Source organism: Podarcis vaucheri, assembly GCF_965113315.1.
Source record: "Podarcis vaucheri genome assembly, chromosome: 11".
Lineage (NCBI taxonomy): Eukaryota > Metazoa > Chordata > Lepidosauria > Squamata > Lacertidae > Podarcis > Podarcis vaucheri.
The window spans coordinates 31,745,327-31,763,025 of NC_138749.1; the positions used below are offsets into that span (position 1 = coordinate 31,745,327).

At 42.2% G+C, this 17,699-nt stretch overlaps 1 protein-coding gene across 1 annotated transcript in view; it reads right to left on the bottom strand.

Annotated features, from left to right (window-relative positions):
- The window catches only part of MCCC2 (methylcrotonyl-CoA carboxylase subunit 2), a 42,033-nt gene extending 26,544 nt beyond the window's left edge, over positions 1-15,489 (bottom strand). The window contains exons 1-7 of the mRNA XM_082191952.1: positions 15,261-15,489; positions 10,048-10,114; positions 9,368-9,452; positions 7,265-7,366; positions 6,731-6,858; positions 5,550-5,662; positions 1,888-2,001 (exon numbers count right to left, since the gene is read on the bottom strand). Coding sequence (XP_082048078.1) covers positions 1,888-2,001; positions 5,550-5,662; positions 6,731-6,858; positions 7,265-7,366; positions 9,368-9,452; positions 10,048-10,114; positions 15,261-15,407 — 756 coding nt within the window. The 5' untranslated portion in view covers positions 15,408-15,489. The remainder of the gene's footprint in view (positions 1-1,887; positions 2,002-5,549; positions 5,663-6,730; positions 6,859-7,264; positions 7,367-9,367; positions 9,453-10,047; positions 10,115-15,260) is intronic.
- Positions 15,490-17,699: the final 2,210 nt, after the last annotated feature.

A 17,699-nucleotide genomic window follows, 5' to 3' on the forward strand; every position in this document is an offset into this window, starting at 1 on the left:
GTTACTTCCCCCAACTCTCATCCAAGAATCTCTTCAGTTCACTACTTTGGCCCATATAAACCAAGGTTTGAACCTAGTAATAAACACTGGTCTACACAGTTGGTTCAGACGTACTGCTACATAATACTAATGCTGGAAAGAAAAGAGAGGGAACTCAAGCTGGAAAGGGAAGACGGGATGGAGCACTTTGCACTATGCCCAGTGGACATAGCTGATTGAGTAGAGTATTAAATGCCATAAAAATATAACCAAGTAACATAAAATCATTATTATGATTATTTAAGAAGCACTATTAATATGTATGTCACTTTATAAAGACTTCCAGGATCTTATTATCTAAAGTTAAACAGTAAAATTGGAAGAACATGTGTTGAGTTCAGGAACAGATTTAAGGGTGATCATATCAGGAGAGAAGACTGAAAGGGTGTGCCAAAGAAGACACAGAAAATGGAGGAGAGGCGGTGTTGAAGGAGAGAGAGCTCCAGGCATAAGGGGAAGCAAAGAGAAACAGCAGAGTTGTTTAAGAGAGCTGGAGACTTTTTTATGACTGTGGGAGGTGTAGCTGAAGGAGTGGGTCGTGGGGCATGAATAAATTTAAATGTAAGAGTGAGGGATTTTGTGCTGGATCCAGCACAAGAGTAAGGAATTTGTGCTGCAGCTAGGAGTGGCCAATCCTTAAAAACAAATACAGAATCATTTCCCCAAAACCTAATTTTAATATCATCTGATGCTAAGCAGAGCCTGCCTGCCTCAAATCTCCATTTCCATTCAACTTAGCAGCCTCAAAGCTACCTATTTTTTAAAAAAAACATTTGTTTCAAAAAAAAAATTACACTTAAAACTAATCAATAAGCTCTGAGTCTGTTCCATTTTTCTAAAGTGATATAATTAGTGCCGAAAATTCAAGCAGGAAATTAAGTAACAAATTAATTAGGGCTAAATGGCAGAGTTTCGTCATCCAAAGGTACCTATTGATTTTCTGTGTCTGCTTCTGCTGATTACTTTTGTACCAGAACACTATTCCTGACCCAGGAAAACACTTCCCACGCTGAAGCCATTATCCCTGCAAACTAAGCAATGAAATGTGCATGTTTCAGCTTTGACAACGCATCATCTTGGTAAAAGAAATCTAGGTAGTGGCTGCCACTTTTTATTGAAATATATTTCAACAACTACAAATTTCCAAAGTTCTAAAAGTTCCGTATCATGTTTCCCCCTTAATGTGTTAGCTCTGTTTTTAATTAAGGACTGACAAAATATTGGAAAATTGATGTTTATAATTAAAAAGCAGAACTGGATATAGTTAAGGAAATAATAGTTTACATCACATTGAAAAGGATACAGGAAGAAAAATGCTTTTGAATTATGGTGCTGGAGGAGACTCTTGAGAGTCCCATGGACAGCAAGAAGATCAAACCTATACATTCTGAAGGAAATCAGCCCTGAGCGCTCACTGGAAGGACAGATCCTGAAGCTGAGGCTCCAATACTTTGGCCACATCATGAGAAGAGAAGACTCCCTGGAAAAGACCCTGAGGTTGGGAAAGATGGAGGGAACAAGGAGAAGGGGACAACAGAGGAGATGGTTGGACAGTGTTCTCGAAGCTACAAACATGAGTCTGACCAAACTGCGGGAGGCAGTGGAAGACAGGAGTGCCTGGCGTGCTCTGGTCCATGGGGTCACGACTAAACAACAACAACAGGAAGGAAAGTGGCTGGATGATAGAACACATATTATCTCAGACATTTTCCTCAACTATCTGGGATACAGCTAGGGCAGGTATTGTTTTTGGTGTGATCCCATTTCTTCATAGAAGCCTGTGACACAGTTATATGTTATAACAAAAGCAGGAAATCCTACAAAATCCATTCAAAACCATGCACTCACCAATGGAGGACCTCCCAAAAAAATCGTCCCTTGCTTGCCAACTATTATACTTTCATCAGCCATTGCAGGGACATAGGCTCCTCCTGCTGTACATGAACCCATAACCACGGCTATCTGAGAAAACAAACAGAAACACAGCATTCAACAGAAAGAAATATACTCACCTACGGGCAACTTCACTTCCTTGTAGTCTTGCAACCTAACGTGCAGCAACTGGCTCATATTTGTTTACATCTAGACTAAGTTTGCAAGCTGATCAGAAGAGAAATAGTTCTCTTTAGTTCTGCCAATTGGATCTATAAATTATGCAAGCTGCTGATGCTGCTGGGTCTTTCCAGGCAGCGTTTTATAGAACAGTAATATTAATCCTTCCCAGAGTCACTCCTTCTTTAAAGATTCATTCCTGCTATATAAGAGAGGAATATTGTCCCAACTGGTGCACTCAGACCTCTAAATATGAAGCACAAAGCATGACATTTTCACCAAATTAGTATTACCATAAAAGCATAGAAAAAGCTTGAGAAAGCAAGCAAGAAAAATGAAAGGATATAACCTTCCGCCCTTGCTGTCTCAGTGGGCATTTATTGAAAGGAAATGCACTATACAAAATCGAGGGTAAATTAGGCATCATCATTGACTGAAAAGGCCCCCTTTATGTCCATTATGAACACTGAAGGCACAGGAGAAAGTGTTATAGGCAACTATTCAAATCATTAAGATGTTTATGAGGGGAAAAAATTTTCTTAGTTTGAGAAAAAGGCAGGATTATATTTCTTTCAAAACAGAAATCTAATTCCACAAGAACAACTTAGGGTAGATATAGGGAACAGAGCTGGAGGGTGGGGGCTGCAATTACATCGATTTTGTGATATCATCTGAAACCCAATCATTAAATTACATGCCTCTAGGACTACGACATGGTTTGATGAAATTATTTTCTTGTGGCTGTAAAGGCCTCGTTTCTTATATATAACAGGGTAATCAACAACCAAATGAGGGCCTTGATTGGTTTGAAAAATGGTTTGGGAAACAGATGTGATGGTCCTGGGTCTCCGCAAAATCTGCTTCTGCGTATATTAGAAAATACTTTAAAAGTGGTATGCAGGTGGTAGTGGATACCCATGTATCACCTACAGTCCAACCATGATGCCGGTGGCGATGTGATAGTAAGGGGACTTATTATCACTTACAGCAGGGTTGCCTGGTAATACAGGTATTTAGGGGACTCAGAAGTACCATATTTTTCGCCCTATAGGACACACTTTTTCCCCTCCAAAAATGAAGGGGAAATGTGTGTGCGTCCTATGGGGCGAATGCAGGCTTTTGCTGAAGCCTGGAGAGCGAGAGCGGTCGGTGCGCGTCCAGGCTTCACGGACCTCTCTGCAAGCAGCGGGAGCGCTCCCGCTGCTTGGGGAGAGTTGCCGGCATCCCAAAGCCTGCGCACGCTGATCTCAGCGCGTCCAGGCTTCGCGGACCTCTCCGCAAGCAGCAGGAGCGCTCCCGCTGCTTGGGGAGAGTTGCCGGCATCCCGAAGCCTGCACGCGCTGATCTCAGCGCGTCCAGGCTTCGCGGACCTCTCCGCAAGCAGCAGGAGCGCTCCCGCTGCTTGGGGAGAGTTGCCGGAATCCCGAAGCCTGTGCGCGCTGAAATCAGCGCGTCCAGGCTTCGCAGACCTCTCTGCAAGCAGCGGGAGCCAGCGCTGGGCTCCCACGGCTTGCAGAGAGCTGCCTGTTTGGGGGCTGGGGTTGAGGGAAGCTTGGGCAGCCCCAGCCCCGCGCCTGGGGGGGAAATAATTTTTTCCCTTTATTTCCCCCCAAAAAAACTAGGTGCGCCTTATGGGACGGTGCGTCCTATAGGGCGAAAAATACGGTATCCAACGTAATTCAGGCAGCCATGGATTTTAAGCCCCAACTGTGTTTACTATCCCTATTTCGAGGCCTTGAATGTTGCTATAAAGACTAAAGGTTTACTAACTACTCTTTTAGTGGCCACTTGGTTCTCTATAGGTCAAACCTGGAAGGCTGTACAGAGACTATCCTGGACTTAAGGTATAAACATGTATGGTGACTGCCTATCACTGAGAAAATAACTCAAAACTTAGTGATAAAAGGAACAGAAAATCTGGACATATTTTGTGCAATATGGTGCTCATTTATTCAATATACTGTACAAATTAAACTGGTCTTTAATACAAACTCTCCCAAGCATCTTTGTAGATATGACTATGCTGAACAGTATGGCTGAACTATATTCTTTCCTGGGAATGACCATCTGTAATGGATAAAATAACTTTTGTGCTGTCTCCAGGATATTATATGCTAGACATGTAAGTAATTTGTATGAATTAATAAAAATCATTTATTTTAATGTATAACCTGATAGCTGTTATCCTGGTGGGTAGGGTTGCCATATTTAAAAAAGAGAGAATCCAGTTTATCTATCTATCTATCTATCTATCTATCTATCTATCTATCTGTCTGTCTATTTATTTATTTATTTATTTATAAAGGTTTGTCTGTTATCCTGGTGGGTCAGACAAATATATTTATCAATCGTCCAAGAAAAACATGTGTAAGGGACATCTATTTACTCATGGACTTACGTAATATTAATTTTACATTGGGGAAAACATCCTCTAGTTTATTAGATTCCCACTTTGAAAGAATTAAAACAGACAGCCACTCGGCAGTGGGAGAGCAGTGAAGGTGGGAATCCAAAATACATAGAGCTATTCGGGGGGTCATTGCACTCTGAAGAAGACTCGTCATCTTGCGGTCAGACAAACCTTTCTCTTTCCAGGCTCAAATACAAGGAAAACCCAGTTGGCCAGCCTGCAGAAACAGTCAACAATGCATAGAACTAACTGGCTGGGACCTGTGGTATCATGAATCCATCATCACCCTTCTGCCCAGCAAACCTTTGCAGCTTTAAAAAGAAAAAAATGATTTCTCTCTCTAAAAAAAAGTTCCAAATGAAGTCTTTTGAACTTTTTTTTTAAAAGGAGACAGTCTTCCTAAAGATATGGAAGGAAGGACAAAGTGAACAACTAAATCAGTGTTCAAAGAGGCAAGTACATATTTTGATTGCAGTGCAAAAGGTAAAAGAATGATGTGCAGAGGCGGGGAGGAGAATGCCAATTCCCGTTTTGACGTACATCAGTACACACTCAAAGCTTTTCCAGTTAAATGGTGATGGAGTGGGGTAAAGCCATATAGGTCAAGTGCTAGCAAATTGCTTCCTGCTGTTGTGCTTCTGCTTCCAAGCAGAAGATCAGATACAGTCAAAACAGTTTCTTTTAACAAGTTGTATAAAATAATTCTACCCACTGCTATGTGTTTTCAACAGCACATTAATAAAAGAAGAAAAAAATGTCCCTTTGAAATAAAGCAAAGGAAAAGCAAAGAGGTCTGGGTTTAACAAAACAAATCTAAGACAGTTTTCTTGTCAACTCCAAATACACACAAGAGACAAACACTAATGTGATAAATTGAGATAAGAAATTCATGTGTCCTAAATAGCAAGGATGACTTTTAATTGACATTTTCCATTGTAACTGAAAATTATTTAGTTCTCAGTTCCATATGATGCATGTCACTGCCTATATAGTTCACTTTACAATCCAGCTTAATTATATTCCTGCTTTTTTTCTCAAATAAAGTTACCTGTGGAATTCTTTGTGAAGACATGCGTGCTTGGTTATAGAAAATTCTACCAAAATGATCACGATCGGGAAACACTTCTGCCTGGCGTGGTAAGTTTGCACCTCCAGAGTCAACTAAGTTAAAATAAAGATTGAACATTGATAAACAACGTATTTATCTAAACATTACTGGAAACCATTATTCCCTGTGAGGAGGATACTGAGAAATCATAGATGTTTGAGGCAAGGAAAGGCACTTGCTTTCTTCCCCTGTCTAAAGTCCTTAATCAGCCACTGTCACTGCAAGCCAGAACCCTTATATGACAATTGCTTGGATGAAAGGTTGCCCTTGCCTCCAGTCTACAGCCCTTTATCTAAGCAAGTGCCACCGAAGTGAAGAACAGGGTGGGCTCCAGCACCTGAAAAAGGAAAACCAGGCAGCTTTACTCTGGACAACAGCTGCTTAAAGCCCAGCCTTTTCAGATACTTATATGAAGCATTAGAGACATACAGCCTGATCTGCAATTTTATATTTGCACTCAATACTTTGCTCCACTGTACTGCTCTGAATTGTTTAAACAGTATGTAATGTGTACAAAAATCCATCTTTTGCCTCTTCAACTTAAGATTGCCATTTCCAAGAAAGATGCAGACACAGAGGCTTAATTTAAGCACCAAGTCTAAGCTTAGTTTGCACCCATTATAGATTATGGTATAAAAAACTGTGAGTGGTGTTCATGAAAGTTGTTAACTGCATTGGGCTCTCTTGTGAGAAAAGGTGGGATAAAAGAAAAATAGACATACAACAGACTAGAGTTTAAAGCTAATAGTGTACATTTGTTTTCTGTCTTCAGCATGCAGCTTCAGAAATTCATTCCCATCATCTATGGTGTAGCAGCCTTTGATGAACATAACTATGGTTGCCAAATCAGACATAATGCCAAACATTTGTTAGAGCAAACCTTGATTTCCAAACCCACTTCAAACCAGAGTTTCCTATTCAGATTTGCCAGCTGATGTTTTGTCAGTTCTTACACCAAGCCAAACCATAACTGAGCTTCCTTAACCACATTTTGGTGAGCTCCACAGCCCAACCACTAGAAAGGTAAAAAAAAAATTGTCATTGACAGCCTACTCTTTAAAATATAGCCCGCCTCCAACCTTAGCATATCAGTTAATAATAGTGTTTGCAATGGAACTTACCCAAATATAGACAAGGGAGATGATTCTGCATTGCGATTTCTTGAGCACGCAGGTGCTTCTTTACAGTGATTGGATAGTATGTTCCACCTTTGACAGTTGCATCATTTGCAATAATCAAACACTCCACTCTGAAACACAATTGATTTTCAGTGACTAAATCTTTCCCAGCTGAGCAAGAGAATTGCTGGCATTAATCCGAACAAGACTGAAATCCATCAAACTTTCATCCAAATAAACATGCTCAGGTATGCAATGCCAATCATATCTCATAAAAGGTTTCCATCAGTCCTGTATCAAGACAGAGAGTGCTACACAAACATTTATTACACTTAAACTGAAGGTTACACTGCTGCATCTGATGTGCTGCTAATGAATCTTCAGAAACAGCTCTTATTACACAGTAACACAGTAATTCTGGAAAATAAAAAAGAACTTATGAATTGTGATCTCTTGAGATTGTTTTCTGACATTTTGCAAGCTGTTGGAAAGCCAGAGTTGCAACCCACAAAAAGCACAGATAGTAACAGTTCTCACCCTGACACCCGTCCAATGCCTGTAATGATGCCCCCTGCTGGTACCTCTTCATCGCCATATAGCTGGTAACCTGCAAACTGGGAGAACTCCAGGAACGGAGACCTGGGAAAAGATTTTTTAGAAATCTCAGGCACATAAGTCATATGAAGCATTTTAGGTAGGTAACTTTTCAAGCTCATAGATTGGCTCCAAAAGCATATTTTAATTACATGTATTACTTATTTGGAATTTTTATTCCACCTTTCCATTCTCACACAACATATAAAGTAAGTTTTATAACTTGCCAAATTTTGAGTTATCTCACAGAAAAGTGGTATCTGCTTATGATACCATGAATTGGGTCAGATAATTTTCATGGAAGCTGTGAGAGGAGCAAACAATTTGCCAGGTTAGGGGGGAAAACTGAAGCTGAGACATAAATTCTATAGCAATGGCAGACAATGTGGTACCATGCAGATTTTACTGGACTACATATCCCATCAGCCCAAGCCAACATAACCAATGGTCAAGGATGATGGGAGCTGTAGTCCAACAGTATCTGGAGGCACCGAACTGTCTACTCCTGCATATAAAAACTCATGCCAGAAATAAGTTCATTCTTTAAATTTTCACAGGGCTCCCTGAAAAACTAACCATATTTTGTCATTATAATTAAAAAAAATTAAAATAAGTATATTTTTAATAGGCCTGGTGTTAATAGGTAGGGAGTTCCAAACAGTGGGTGCTGCCACACTAAGATAAATTTCTTACAACAGTAAAATGTGTATTATGTAGCACCTGTAACAGTGCCTGTTCTGCAGACTGAAGCTGTCAAGTGGGTATATATGGGGCAAGGCCACAAGTAAAGCTCCATCCTGGACCCAGGCGGCTATGGGCCATGTAAATTAATTTAAGAACTCTGAACTGAGTCTAGTAGTGGATGAGAAGGCAGCACAAGGTTTTTGAGCACTGGAGTCATATACAGTGGAACCTCGGGTTACATACGCTTCAGGTTACAGACTCCGCTAACCCAGAAATAGTACCTCGGGTTAAGAACTTTGCTTCAGGATGAGAACAGAAATCGTGCTCTGGTGGCACGGCAGCAGCAGGAGGCCCCATTAGCTAAAGTGGTGCTTCAGGTTAAGAACAGTTTCAGGTTAAGAACGGACCTCCCGAACGAATTAAGTACTTAACCCGACGTACCACTGTACTGGCAATTGTCTGCCAGCATCAACATTCTAAGTTGCAGCATTTTGCACTAGCTGGAGCAGACATAGGCAAACTCCAGCCCTCCAGATGTTTGGGACTACAATTCCCATCATCCCTAGCTAACAGGACCAGTGGTCAGGGATGATGGGAATTGTAGTCCCAAACATCTGGAGGGCTGGAGTTTCCCTATGCCTGAGCTGGAGCCTCCAGACTGGGCTGAAGGGTAACTCCCTATAGAGCAGATTGCAGTAACTGAGTCTTGCAGTTACCAATGCATGAATCACTGTGGCTAGATTATCCCTGCTCAAGGACAGCCGTAGTGAACATACCAACAATAGCTGGTAAAAGACACTCCTAGCCACTGAGGCTACTTGAGCCTCCAGAGACAAAGATGATTCCAGGAGCAACCCTGAACTCCAAGTACCTGTTCTTTCAGAGGAAGTGCAACCCCATCCAGAACAAACAAACAGCTAATCTCCCAGACACAGGAGCCACCAATGCACAGTGCCTCCATTTCCCCAGAGCTCAGGCTCAGTTTACTTGCTTTTAAATGTTGATAAATTCATATAATATTATTGTGCTATCTACAGCAGGCACTGTAACCCTCCAACGGTGTGACTTTACCCCCGAAGGCGCACTCTTCCATTGTCTCCCAAGACCGACAGATGCTAACAAGAACAACAATCATGATAGTACTGACTTCACAGCTGGTTACCAAGCACAGACATAATTTATAGACCCTGCTTAATGATGGCTACCAAAACAACATAAGTACACAATATTTGTCTTTCCAAATGACTAAATTCTAATATCTGAAATGGTTTACCATGACGTTAAAATATTGGAAACAAAGCAATCTGCTAACTTAAACATCCTGTACATTAAAATATTAATAATGAAGAAGGAAGTACCCACCCAGGATCTATGAGTCTGTCAATTCTTTCTCTAGGTAACAATTTTCCTCTTGATGTGTGAAGCTTCCGCGCCTTCTCTCCACCACCTGTCATGCAAGATCTTTTATTATTCCTTGTGCATGGAGCTGAACAAATAGCTCACACCCTTTAGCAATAATCAATACTATTTTAGAATCAAAGATATTAATAAAAGATGCATTATTTTCATAAACTTCTGTTACTTGTATCTGTAATATATTACACCGATGCTAAACAACTGTTAAATGATACTATTTCTGTCTTTTTCTATTAAGTCCTAAAGCAATTACATTTTATCATGGTAAAGGTAAAGGGACCCCTGACCATTAGGTCCAGTTGTGGCCGACTCTGGGGTTGCAGCACTCATCTCGCTTTATTGACCGAGGGAGCCGGCATACAGTCATGTGGCCAGCATGACTAAGCTGCTTCTGGCGAACCAGAGCAGTGCATGGAAATGCCGTTTATCTTCCCGCCGGAGCAGTACCTATTTATCTACTTGCACTTTGACGTGCTTTCGAATTGCTAGGTTGGCAGAAGCAGGGACCGAGCAATGGAAGCTCACCCCGTTGCGGGGATTTGAACCGCCAACCTTCTGATACTGAAGGCCAAATACAACCAGTTTCCAATTATACAATGCTCTAATACGAGAAAAACAGGACATACCAAACCTGATTTTTTCAGATTGCTGTTGGAGTTCTGTTACTAATGCCTTCATCCGTTCATAATTTTCCTGGTGGAGAATGTTTCAACAGGTTAACTAATGAAAATGTTTAACCAGAGACAATAAATCCCACCCCCTTTTCTTCACTATTGAACAAGTATGTTTATAAACCACTTTTCTAAAACATGTTGTTAAAGCTGGTTAAAGGCTTATTAAATACATTTCAACTGATCCATTGTTTTAACTGCATTTTCTTCATACTTGTTTCTCTTTTGTGTATTTATCCCAGAGTTTCAGAAGTTCAAACACACCAAATACCACTGTCAATTACTGTGCATTAAAGCCATCTTCAAAGGCTCTCCTCCGGGTAGCAACTAAAAAGAAAGTCTTCTCAAAGGGGGTTTTCACCTGGTGCCAAACCATTTTTCCAGTTGTCAGAAAACTACATTTGTATTCTCCCAGGCTTTCTAATTTATTTTTTAAGGAACATATGCTGCTATTTGTTTTATTTTATCCATAAATATTATCTGCTTATTCTTTAACTGCCCTGACAGCTTTGCCAGAAGAACTGCTTGGTGGGGAGACCAAAATCAAGAGTCAGAACATTTCCACCTGCTTTTTTTCCACCACCACGACCATGGTGCCTTAAAAAGCTTGCCTGGAAGAGTTGCTGGCTGCAGAAGATTGAATAAAATATACATGGGGCTTGAAGGAGGAAAGATAATCTTTACTTCCCCAAATCAGAGCTGGGGAAGTGAGAGAACATGCCAAATGAGCGATAGGAGAAAGACTGTCTCAAGTGAGAGGTGAGGCTACCAACAAAGGTGTGCAGGTTAAATATGGAGAAGATCCTGTTACCTTGTGGAACTGAGATCTAGTTGGCCTTATATGCTGTTGTTATTCCCATGTTAGGTTTTATTCTCGCTCCCAACTAGGTTTACGCTCTTGAGTTAGGCAATTTTATTTGTAGAGTTGCATTGATTTTTATTATGTACTTGCTTACTGACACTACATGTTTTTTTGTATTGTTCATATGTTTCATTTTATTTGCCCATTTGATAAACTATGAGATGCTTTGGCCACAATATTGCAGAGGTGGGATATGAATAGACAGATGGTAATAATGATGGAAAGAAAGAAAGAAAGAAAGAAAGAAAGAAAGAAAGAGGGCCAGGCTGACAAATGCAGCAGGATGTCCCAAACCAGCATGAATGACATAAAAAAGTAAATGTGTTCGCCCACTTCTGTGTACCGAAAGAAACTCTCTGGATCGAAGTCAAGGATAACTAAGAGAATGAAATCTGTTTTGATAATATAAGTTTTGACTATTCTGCATTTTCCATGCAGCCAATTCAAGTTAACATGCCCTTTTGTACTAATAATAATGACATTTCGTGGGCAACAAACAAAAGCTTGTAATGCCAGTTTAGTCACAAGAAGAGCAGTGGAGGGAGGGGTATAAAGTGTATAAGTGTATAAAATAAACCCTACATTCTGAACAATGACCATGGGTTAGTCTCTGCCTCAGTTATTCATACCTGTCAAGCCTTAAAAAGGAACTACTTATGCTTAAATTATATTTTACATTCCATCACTCTATTGATGTTAGAATGCTCTTACAGAATGATAAATAAAAATAGGATGAATAAGAAACTTTTTATACTACTTATTTCATCTGAAGCTACACAGCAGCAACGGTCTCCTTTTTCATAAGTTACTTCTAGTTTTATCCACTATAGTTTGGATTCAGATATCTACTTTGGCCACAGTCAAGGACTTGTACATGCCTAGAGGGATTTCTGGTTCTTTCTCCCATTTGTAAAACAAAATGTCAATTTTCTGCTCAGTTTTTTGAAGTCTCCCAAGTTTCAAATATGGCTTACTATAGGGAATCAAAGGTTGCCGTTTGAGAATTGCCAATCCAAAGCTCCCTTAAGGAAGCCTCAGTCTCACAAAATTCCTTCCTCTCCTTGCATGTGCCAATTCCCTACTGTTATATCTGAATTGGCAAGCCATGGTATACTGTTATAACCAAAGAAGGAAATGACATGCTTGCTCTCCAAATGAGAACTGGAAGCCATGATCTGAAGGGCAAATGCAAACCAGTTTGTTGATGTGTAACAGAAAACTATGCCAAAAGTCAGCAATGGAATCAGGGTGCCTAAGCCCAAGCTTGATTCATGCAAGGGATAAGCCATGGTTTGGCATTATATACAAACTGGATCGTTGTATTTAATGAATCATGTACAATGGGATCTGAAAAGAACTATGAACTTCATGTAGCCACAACAAAATGTAATTGAATCCATTATTATTTTCTCTTTAGTTTGACAATGAAAACTAAATGTATAATTATTAACACACAGGGAAAACAAATGGTGCATTACAGGAATCTGCTGCCAGTTCTGTCCCTGTGACTTCATCAACGAATTTAGATTCCTGAACTAAGACATACGCTTTCTGTCTTACCGAACTACTTTTCCATCTATCCTGCCTTGAAAACTATCTTCCACCCTGCCTTGTTAAATCTTCAGAAATGAACAAACAATAAAGATCAAGAAGGGCAACTCATGATTGCCGCTGCACCGTTTCTGAGTTTGCACAGTATCTTGCCATATTACATTTGCTCAGAGTATAAGCACCTCATGGAAGGAACCTCACATGCTGGTGAAACAAAGTGTACATATTATGACCTTCATAAATAATAGCTACACCTGTTCAACAGCTTTGGGCCATCTTGCTCCTTGAATGTTATACGCAATATACGCGTGAATAGTTGTTTATTAAGCATAACTGGATACATCTGGCTTGCCTTGGCCATTCACTTGAAACTTCCTTTTAAATAATTTTAAAAGAAAATCCAAAACTACCGTATTTTTCGCTCTATAACACGCCCCCGACCATAACACGCACGTAGTTTTTAGAGAAGGAAAATCCATAGGCATGCCACCCGTAGGCATTTCCTCCATAACACGCACAGACATTTCCCCTTACTTTCTAGGAGGAAAAAAGTGAGTGTTATGGTGCAAAAAATACGGTAATGAGATCCTGCAGAGCACTAACAAGCAACTAATTTCACAGGAGCAAACGGAAGTCCCAAATGGACTTCCAGCAAGCCACACTGCCAGAGCCACAAAACCTTCCATGCTCAACTAGGTGCCAGATCCACTAGTTGCTAAACCCTACTATGTCAGACTAGTTATTATTATTTATTTCATTTAAGAATTACTTCACATGTGGCATCCTAAGTGATTTATAATACAATAGAAATATAGAGAGAGCAACAGTTGAAACATTTGCATTTATAAAAGCAATTGGGGGGGGGGAATTGTATAGCAATTTAAAACAACGCCACATATATAAAATTCATTAAAATCCAATGCAGATACCAGCTGGGATAAAAACCTGGCCTCCTGAAGGGAAAATGTCTTCAACATGCTCCAAAAGGCCAATAATTACCACCCTTGAAGGCAGTCCAGAAGCTGCGGTCAGTGCAAAATGTAGCCACAAGACTCTTACTTGGTTCAACACATCCAAGCCATATAATACCAATTTGGAAGACTTTTCATTGGCTGCCTATGGTGCTTGTTGGCATCCATCTGTCTTGAGAGACAATGGAGTGTGCCCTTGAGGGTGAAGTCAAAATGCTGCATTAGCAGCACCAAAGTGACCTCCTTGGGCACAAGTCTGGGCAGTGCATATGGAAGCCCTGGGCTGCCCAGATGACAAGACTGCTCTCTCGGCCTCACTGATGTGGTCCAAAGGAAAGTAGAGCAATATATTGGGCACTAGCTTGGCTGTAGGAGTTGCCAGAAGGAAGCGTACAAGGCACCATCCAACTGTCACAGGACTGTACTCCAGATTTGTGCAGAGCTTTAGCCTTTTCTTCTCCCAAACATATCCCACAAGTCAACAGAGGTTTAGAATCAGAGTTTTCTTTCTCTTGAGTTGACAATACCCACCTGTCCCTTTCTTCCCTCTACAGCACATGCAAAAACCGGCATTTAACCCTTGGAACCACTATTGGTCTTGTCTGCTCAATCCACCAGAGCCCGTCTTCGCATGCAGGCAAAACCCTAACTCACCGAAGGTTTGAGACCCAACAGCTAGCCCCACCTGGTTTAGCCGGTCAGCCAAAACTGTGAGTGTATGGGGTGTTAGGCAAGGGGTAGTACTTCTGGAGTAGTGTGTCCACCTTTGGTTGCCACCCTGCACTCAGCTCTCACCTGCGGCTCCTAGAAGCTGTCAGCATGCAAGGTGCTTATGTTAGTGTAAAAAGCGGTAACAGATTGGGACCCAAGTTCTGGAAGGGAGTGCTTCTCCCTTACATCAAACTATTTGATTTGACTGCTGGTGGGGTCAAGGGGATCAGAGCATGTGACACCCATTTTGTACTAGGAATGAAATTCTAGTTTCTCTGAAGCATCCTCTCGGGTTCGCAACATGACTGCTCTAGAACATCTTTCCTTCTAAAAATGGGAGGCGGAGAGATTATGCTGCTTAGTGCTGCTCTTTGGAGAAATAGATCGGCCACCTTGTTGATAGCTCGTACAGTGGTAACTCAGGTTACATACACTTCAGGTTACAGATTCTGCTAACCCAGAAATAGTGCTTCAGGTTAAGAACTTTGCTTTAGGATGAGAACAGAAATTGTGCTCCGGCGGCGCAGCAGCAGCAGGAGGCCCCATTAGCTAAAGTGGTGCTTCAGGTTAAGAACAGCTTCAGGTTAAGTACGGACCTCCGGAACGAATTAAGTACTCAAACCGAGGTAGCACTGTAGTTGTAAGGATGAGCTTCTGCTCCACTTCACCACTGCCTATCTCCCTGCCAAACTAGGCTAATGTGGCAAGAAGGCGTGGCAGCTGTTGCGCTGCCAGTGAGAGAAAATGCCAAGTGTGAAGCTATGGGACGAGACTTCCACGCTGATTCGGACTACCTTTAGGACCTACACTCCGAATTGCTAGGCATGGTTCTCCGTATTGGGAAGAAGGCTTCTAGCCACTAGAAAGGCACCCAAGCCCCGTCTTTCCCTCCCTTTTTAAACTAAGACCGCGTCAGGTACGAGCAAGCGAAGGTGCGCATCGAGGAAACCCACGCGAGCTCACCTGAGAGCCCTTCCGCGCGCGCGCGCGTGTGTGTGTAGACTACCTCAGCCTCCTTTAAAATAAAAGGAAAAAACCAAAAGGAAGCGGGTCTCCTCCCCTCCTCGGCCTACCTGATAAACCGGGGAGGCGACGTCGGGCTGAGACCCCACCGTGGCCACCTTGTCCCCATGGTAAGCGCGGCGGAGGGCGGCCGCGGCCGCGGCCGCGCGCGGGCAGCGAAAGAGCGCGCAGACGCGGCATTTCAGGCCCGGTAACATCGCGGCGGCCGGGGGAGGAAGGGCGGGCGGCGGAGGAACAACTTCCCGGGCCTGGGACCAACCTCACGGCCACTCCCCCCGCGTCGCCCAATAGAGAGACGGAGCGAGGCCTAGGCGGCACGAGGCCAGGCGCCGCCTGCTTCTTCCTGGTACCTCAGACCAATGGAAGAGGCAGGCGAAGGGAACAGGAGGGGATTGTGGAAACCGACAAGCCGGCCCTCTCTCGCCCTCGGTTCCAAATCCCTTCCCGTCTTCCTGAGGAGTGTCCTTTTTCCGTCCCTTTAAAAGAAGGCTGCCTTCTTTTCGGGGCAACGTTCTTCTGACTTTTTAGCAGGCGTGCGAGTGGCAGAAGTTCACACCAGCTTTGTGGTGCTGCGTGGAGAAGTTTTGGCCCTTTAGTGTTTCCCAAACTTGGGTCTCCAGCTGTTTCTGCTATCATCCCTGACCACTGCTAGCTAGGGATGGTGGGAGTTGTAGCCCCAAAACAGCTGGAGACCCAAACAAACATCCTACCCTATAGGAAAATTAATGGCCAGCCATACAGTCTTTCAAATAAAAAGGAAGAAATGCAAACAGCAGTAGCCTATGAAACTGGATTGGTGCTTTCTGTTAAGCATGGAGAGAGAAATAGATTTTGCATACAATTATGTAATAGGCACAACAGGTCTATAAATAGAATGAAGTGATCAATATATTTGACCCAAGTGAGCAAGACACTGCTTTGAGCAGGGCAAATTGATTTTTGACAAGTCCACAAATTTCCTTTTTAAATAAAATTAATATATGTCCATGAAGCTTAGCACAGCCCTAAAGCATACAGCATTTTGGATGCATGTAGAAGGCTGCCAGTTCCACCTTCCAAACAATGCTGGGCCATTCAAAAAGGTACATTTGGTAGATAAACTAGGCACAAATTTATTATCAACCTATGTAGCGTATATATTGAGAATATTGTGAATATAGACCAGCCATAAATTGGCAGTTATAGAGCAGCAAATTGAAGGGGAAGAAATGGAGGCACAGAGAGCTTTACTTTCTTGGGTTCCATGATCACTGCAGATGGTGCCAGCATTCACAAAATTAAGACACCTGCTTCTTGGGAGAAAAGCAATGACAAACCTAGACAGCATCTTAAAAAGCAGAGACATCACCTTGCCAACAAAGGTCCGGATAGTTAAAGCTATGGTTTTCCCAGTAGTGATGTATGGAAGTAAGAGCTGGACCATAAAGAAGGCCGATCGCCAAAGAATTGATGCTTCTGAATTATGGTGCTGGAGGAGACTCTTAAGAGTCCCATGGACTGCAAGAAGATCAAACCTATCCATTCTGAAGGAAATCAGCCCTGAGTGCTCACTGGAAGGACAGATCGTGAAGCTGAGGCTCCAATACTTTGGCCACCTCATGAGAAGACTCCCTGGAAAAGACCCTGATGTTGGGAAAGATGGGTGGCACAAGGAGAAGGGGACGACAGAGGACGAGTTGGTTGGACAGTGTTCTCAAAGCTACCAGCATGAGTTTGACCAAACTGTGGGAGGCAGTGGAAGACAGGAGTGCCTGGCGTGCTCTGGTCCATGGGGTCACGAAGAGTCAGACACGACTAAACGACTAAACAACAGAGCAGTAGGTACAGAACACTATCCACAATCTTCACAGAGCCTACTGTTGTTATTACACATGGCAAACAGAACTTGCTGTCGGTATTATCTTGTTGCTGCTGGCTGAGAGACACTTCATCTGCTCTTGACTAGTCTCAAAAACTCACTGTCTTAACAGGGATAACAATCTGTAGACACAGCTAGTTCTCTTAGACATACAATTTGTTAAAGCTAGATCACTTGCAATTTTGCAGAAAAACAAACTAGTTCTAAACAAAAACAATTAGGGCAAATCTTTTAATTATCTCACTATCTCTACAGACAGGCACTGATCTGATCCACACTTGCTCATATTCAGGGGTTCTAGTACCATTTAAAAAAGGTAAAGGTAAAGGAAAGCCTGACAGTTAAGTCCAGCCGCGAACAACTCTGGGGTTGCGGTGCTCATCTCACTTTACTGGCCGAGGTACAGCTTCCGGGCCAATGTTTGTCTGCAGACAGTTTTCTCGGGTCATGTGGCCAGCATGACTAAGCCTCTTCTGGCGAAACCAGAGCAGTGCATGGAAATGCCGTTTACCTTCCCACCAGGGCGCTACCTATTTATCTACTTGCACTTTGATGTGCTTTCTAATTGCTAGGTTGGCAGTACCATTTACTGCACCCTAAATCACCAGCCTTTAAAGAAAGACTTAACAAG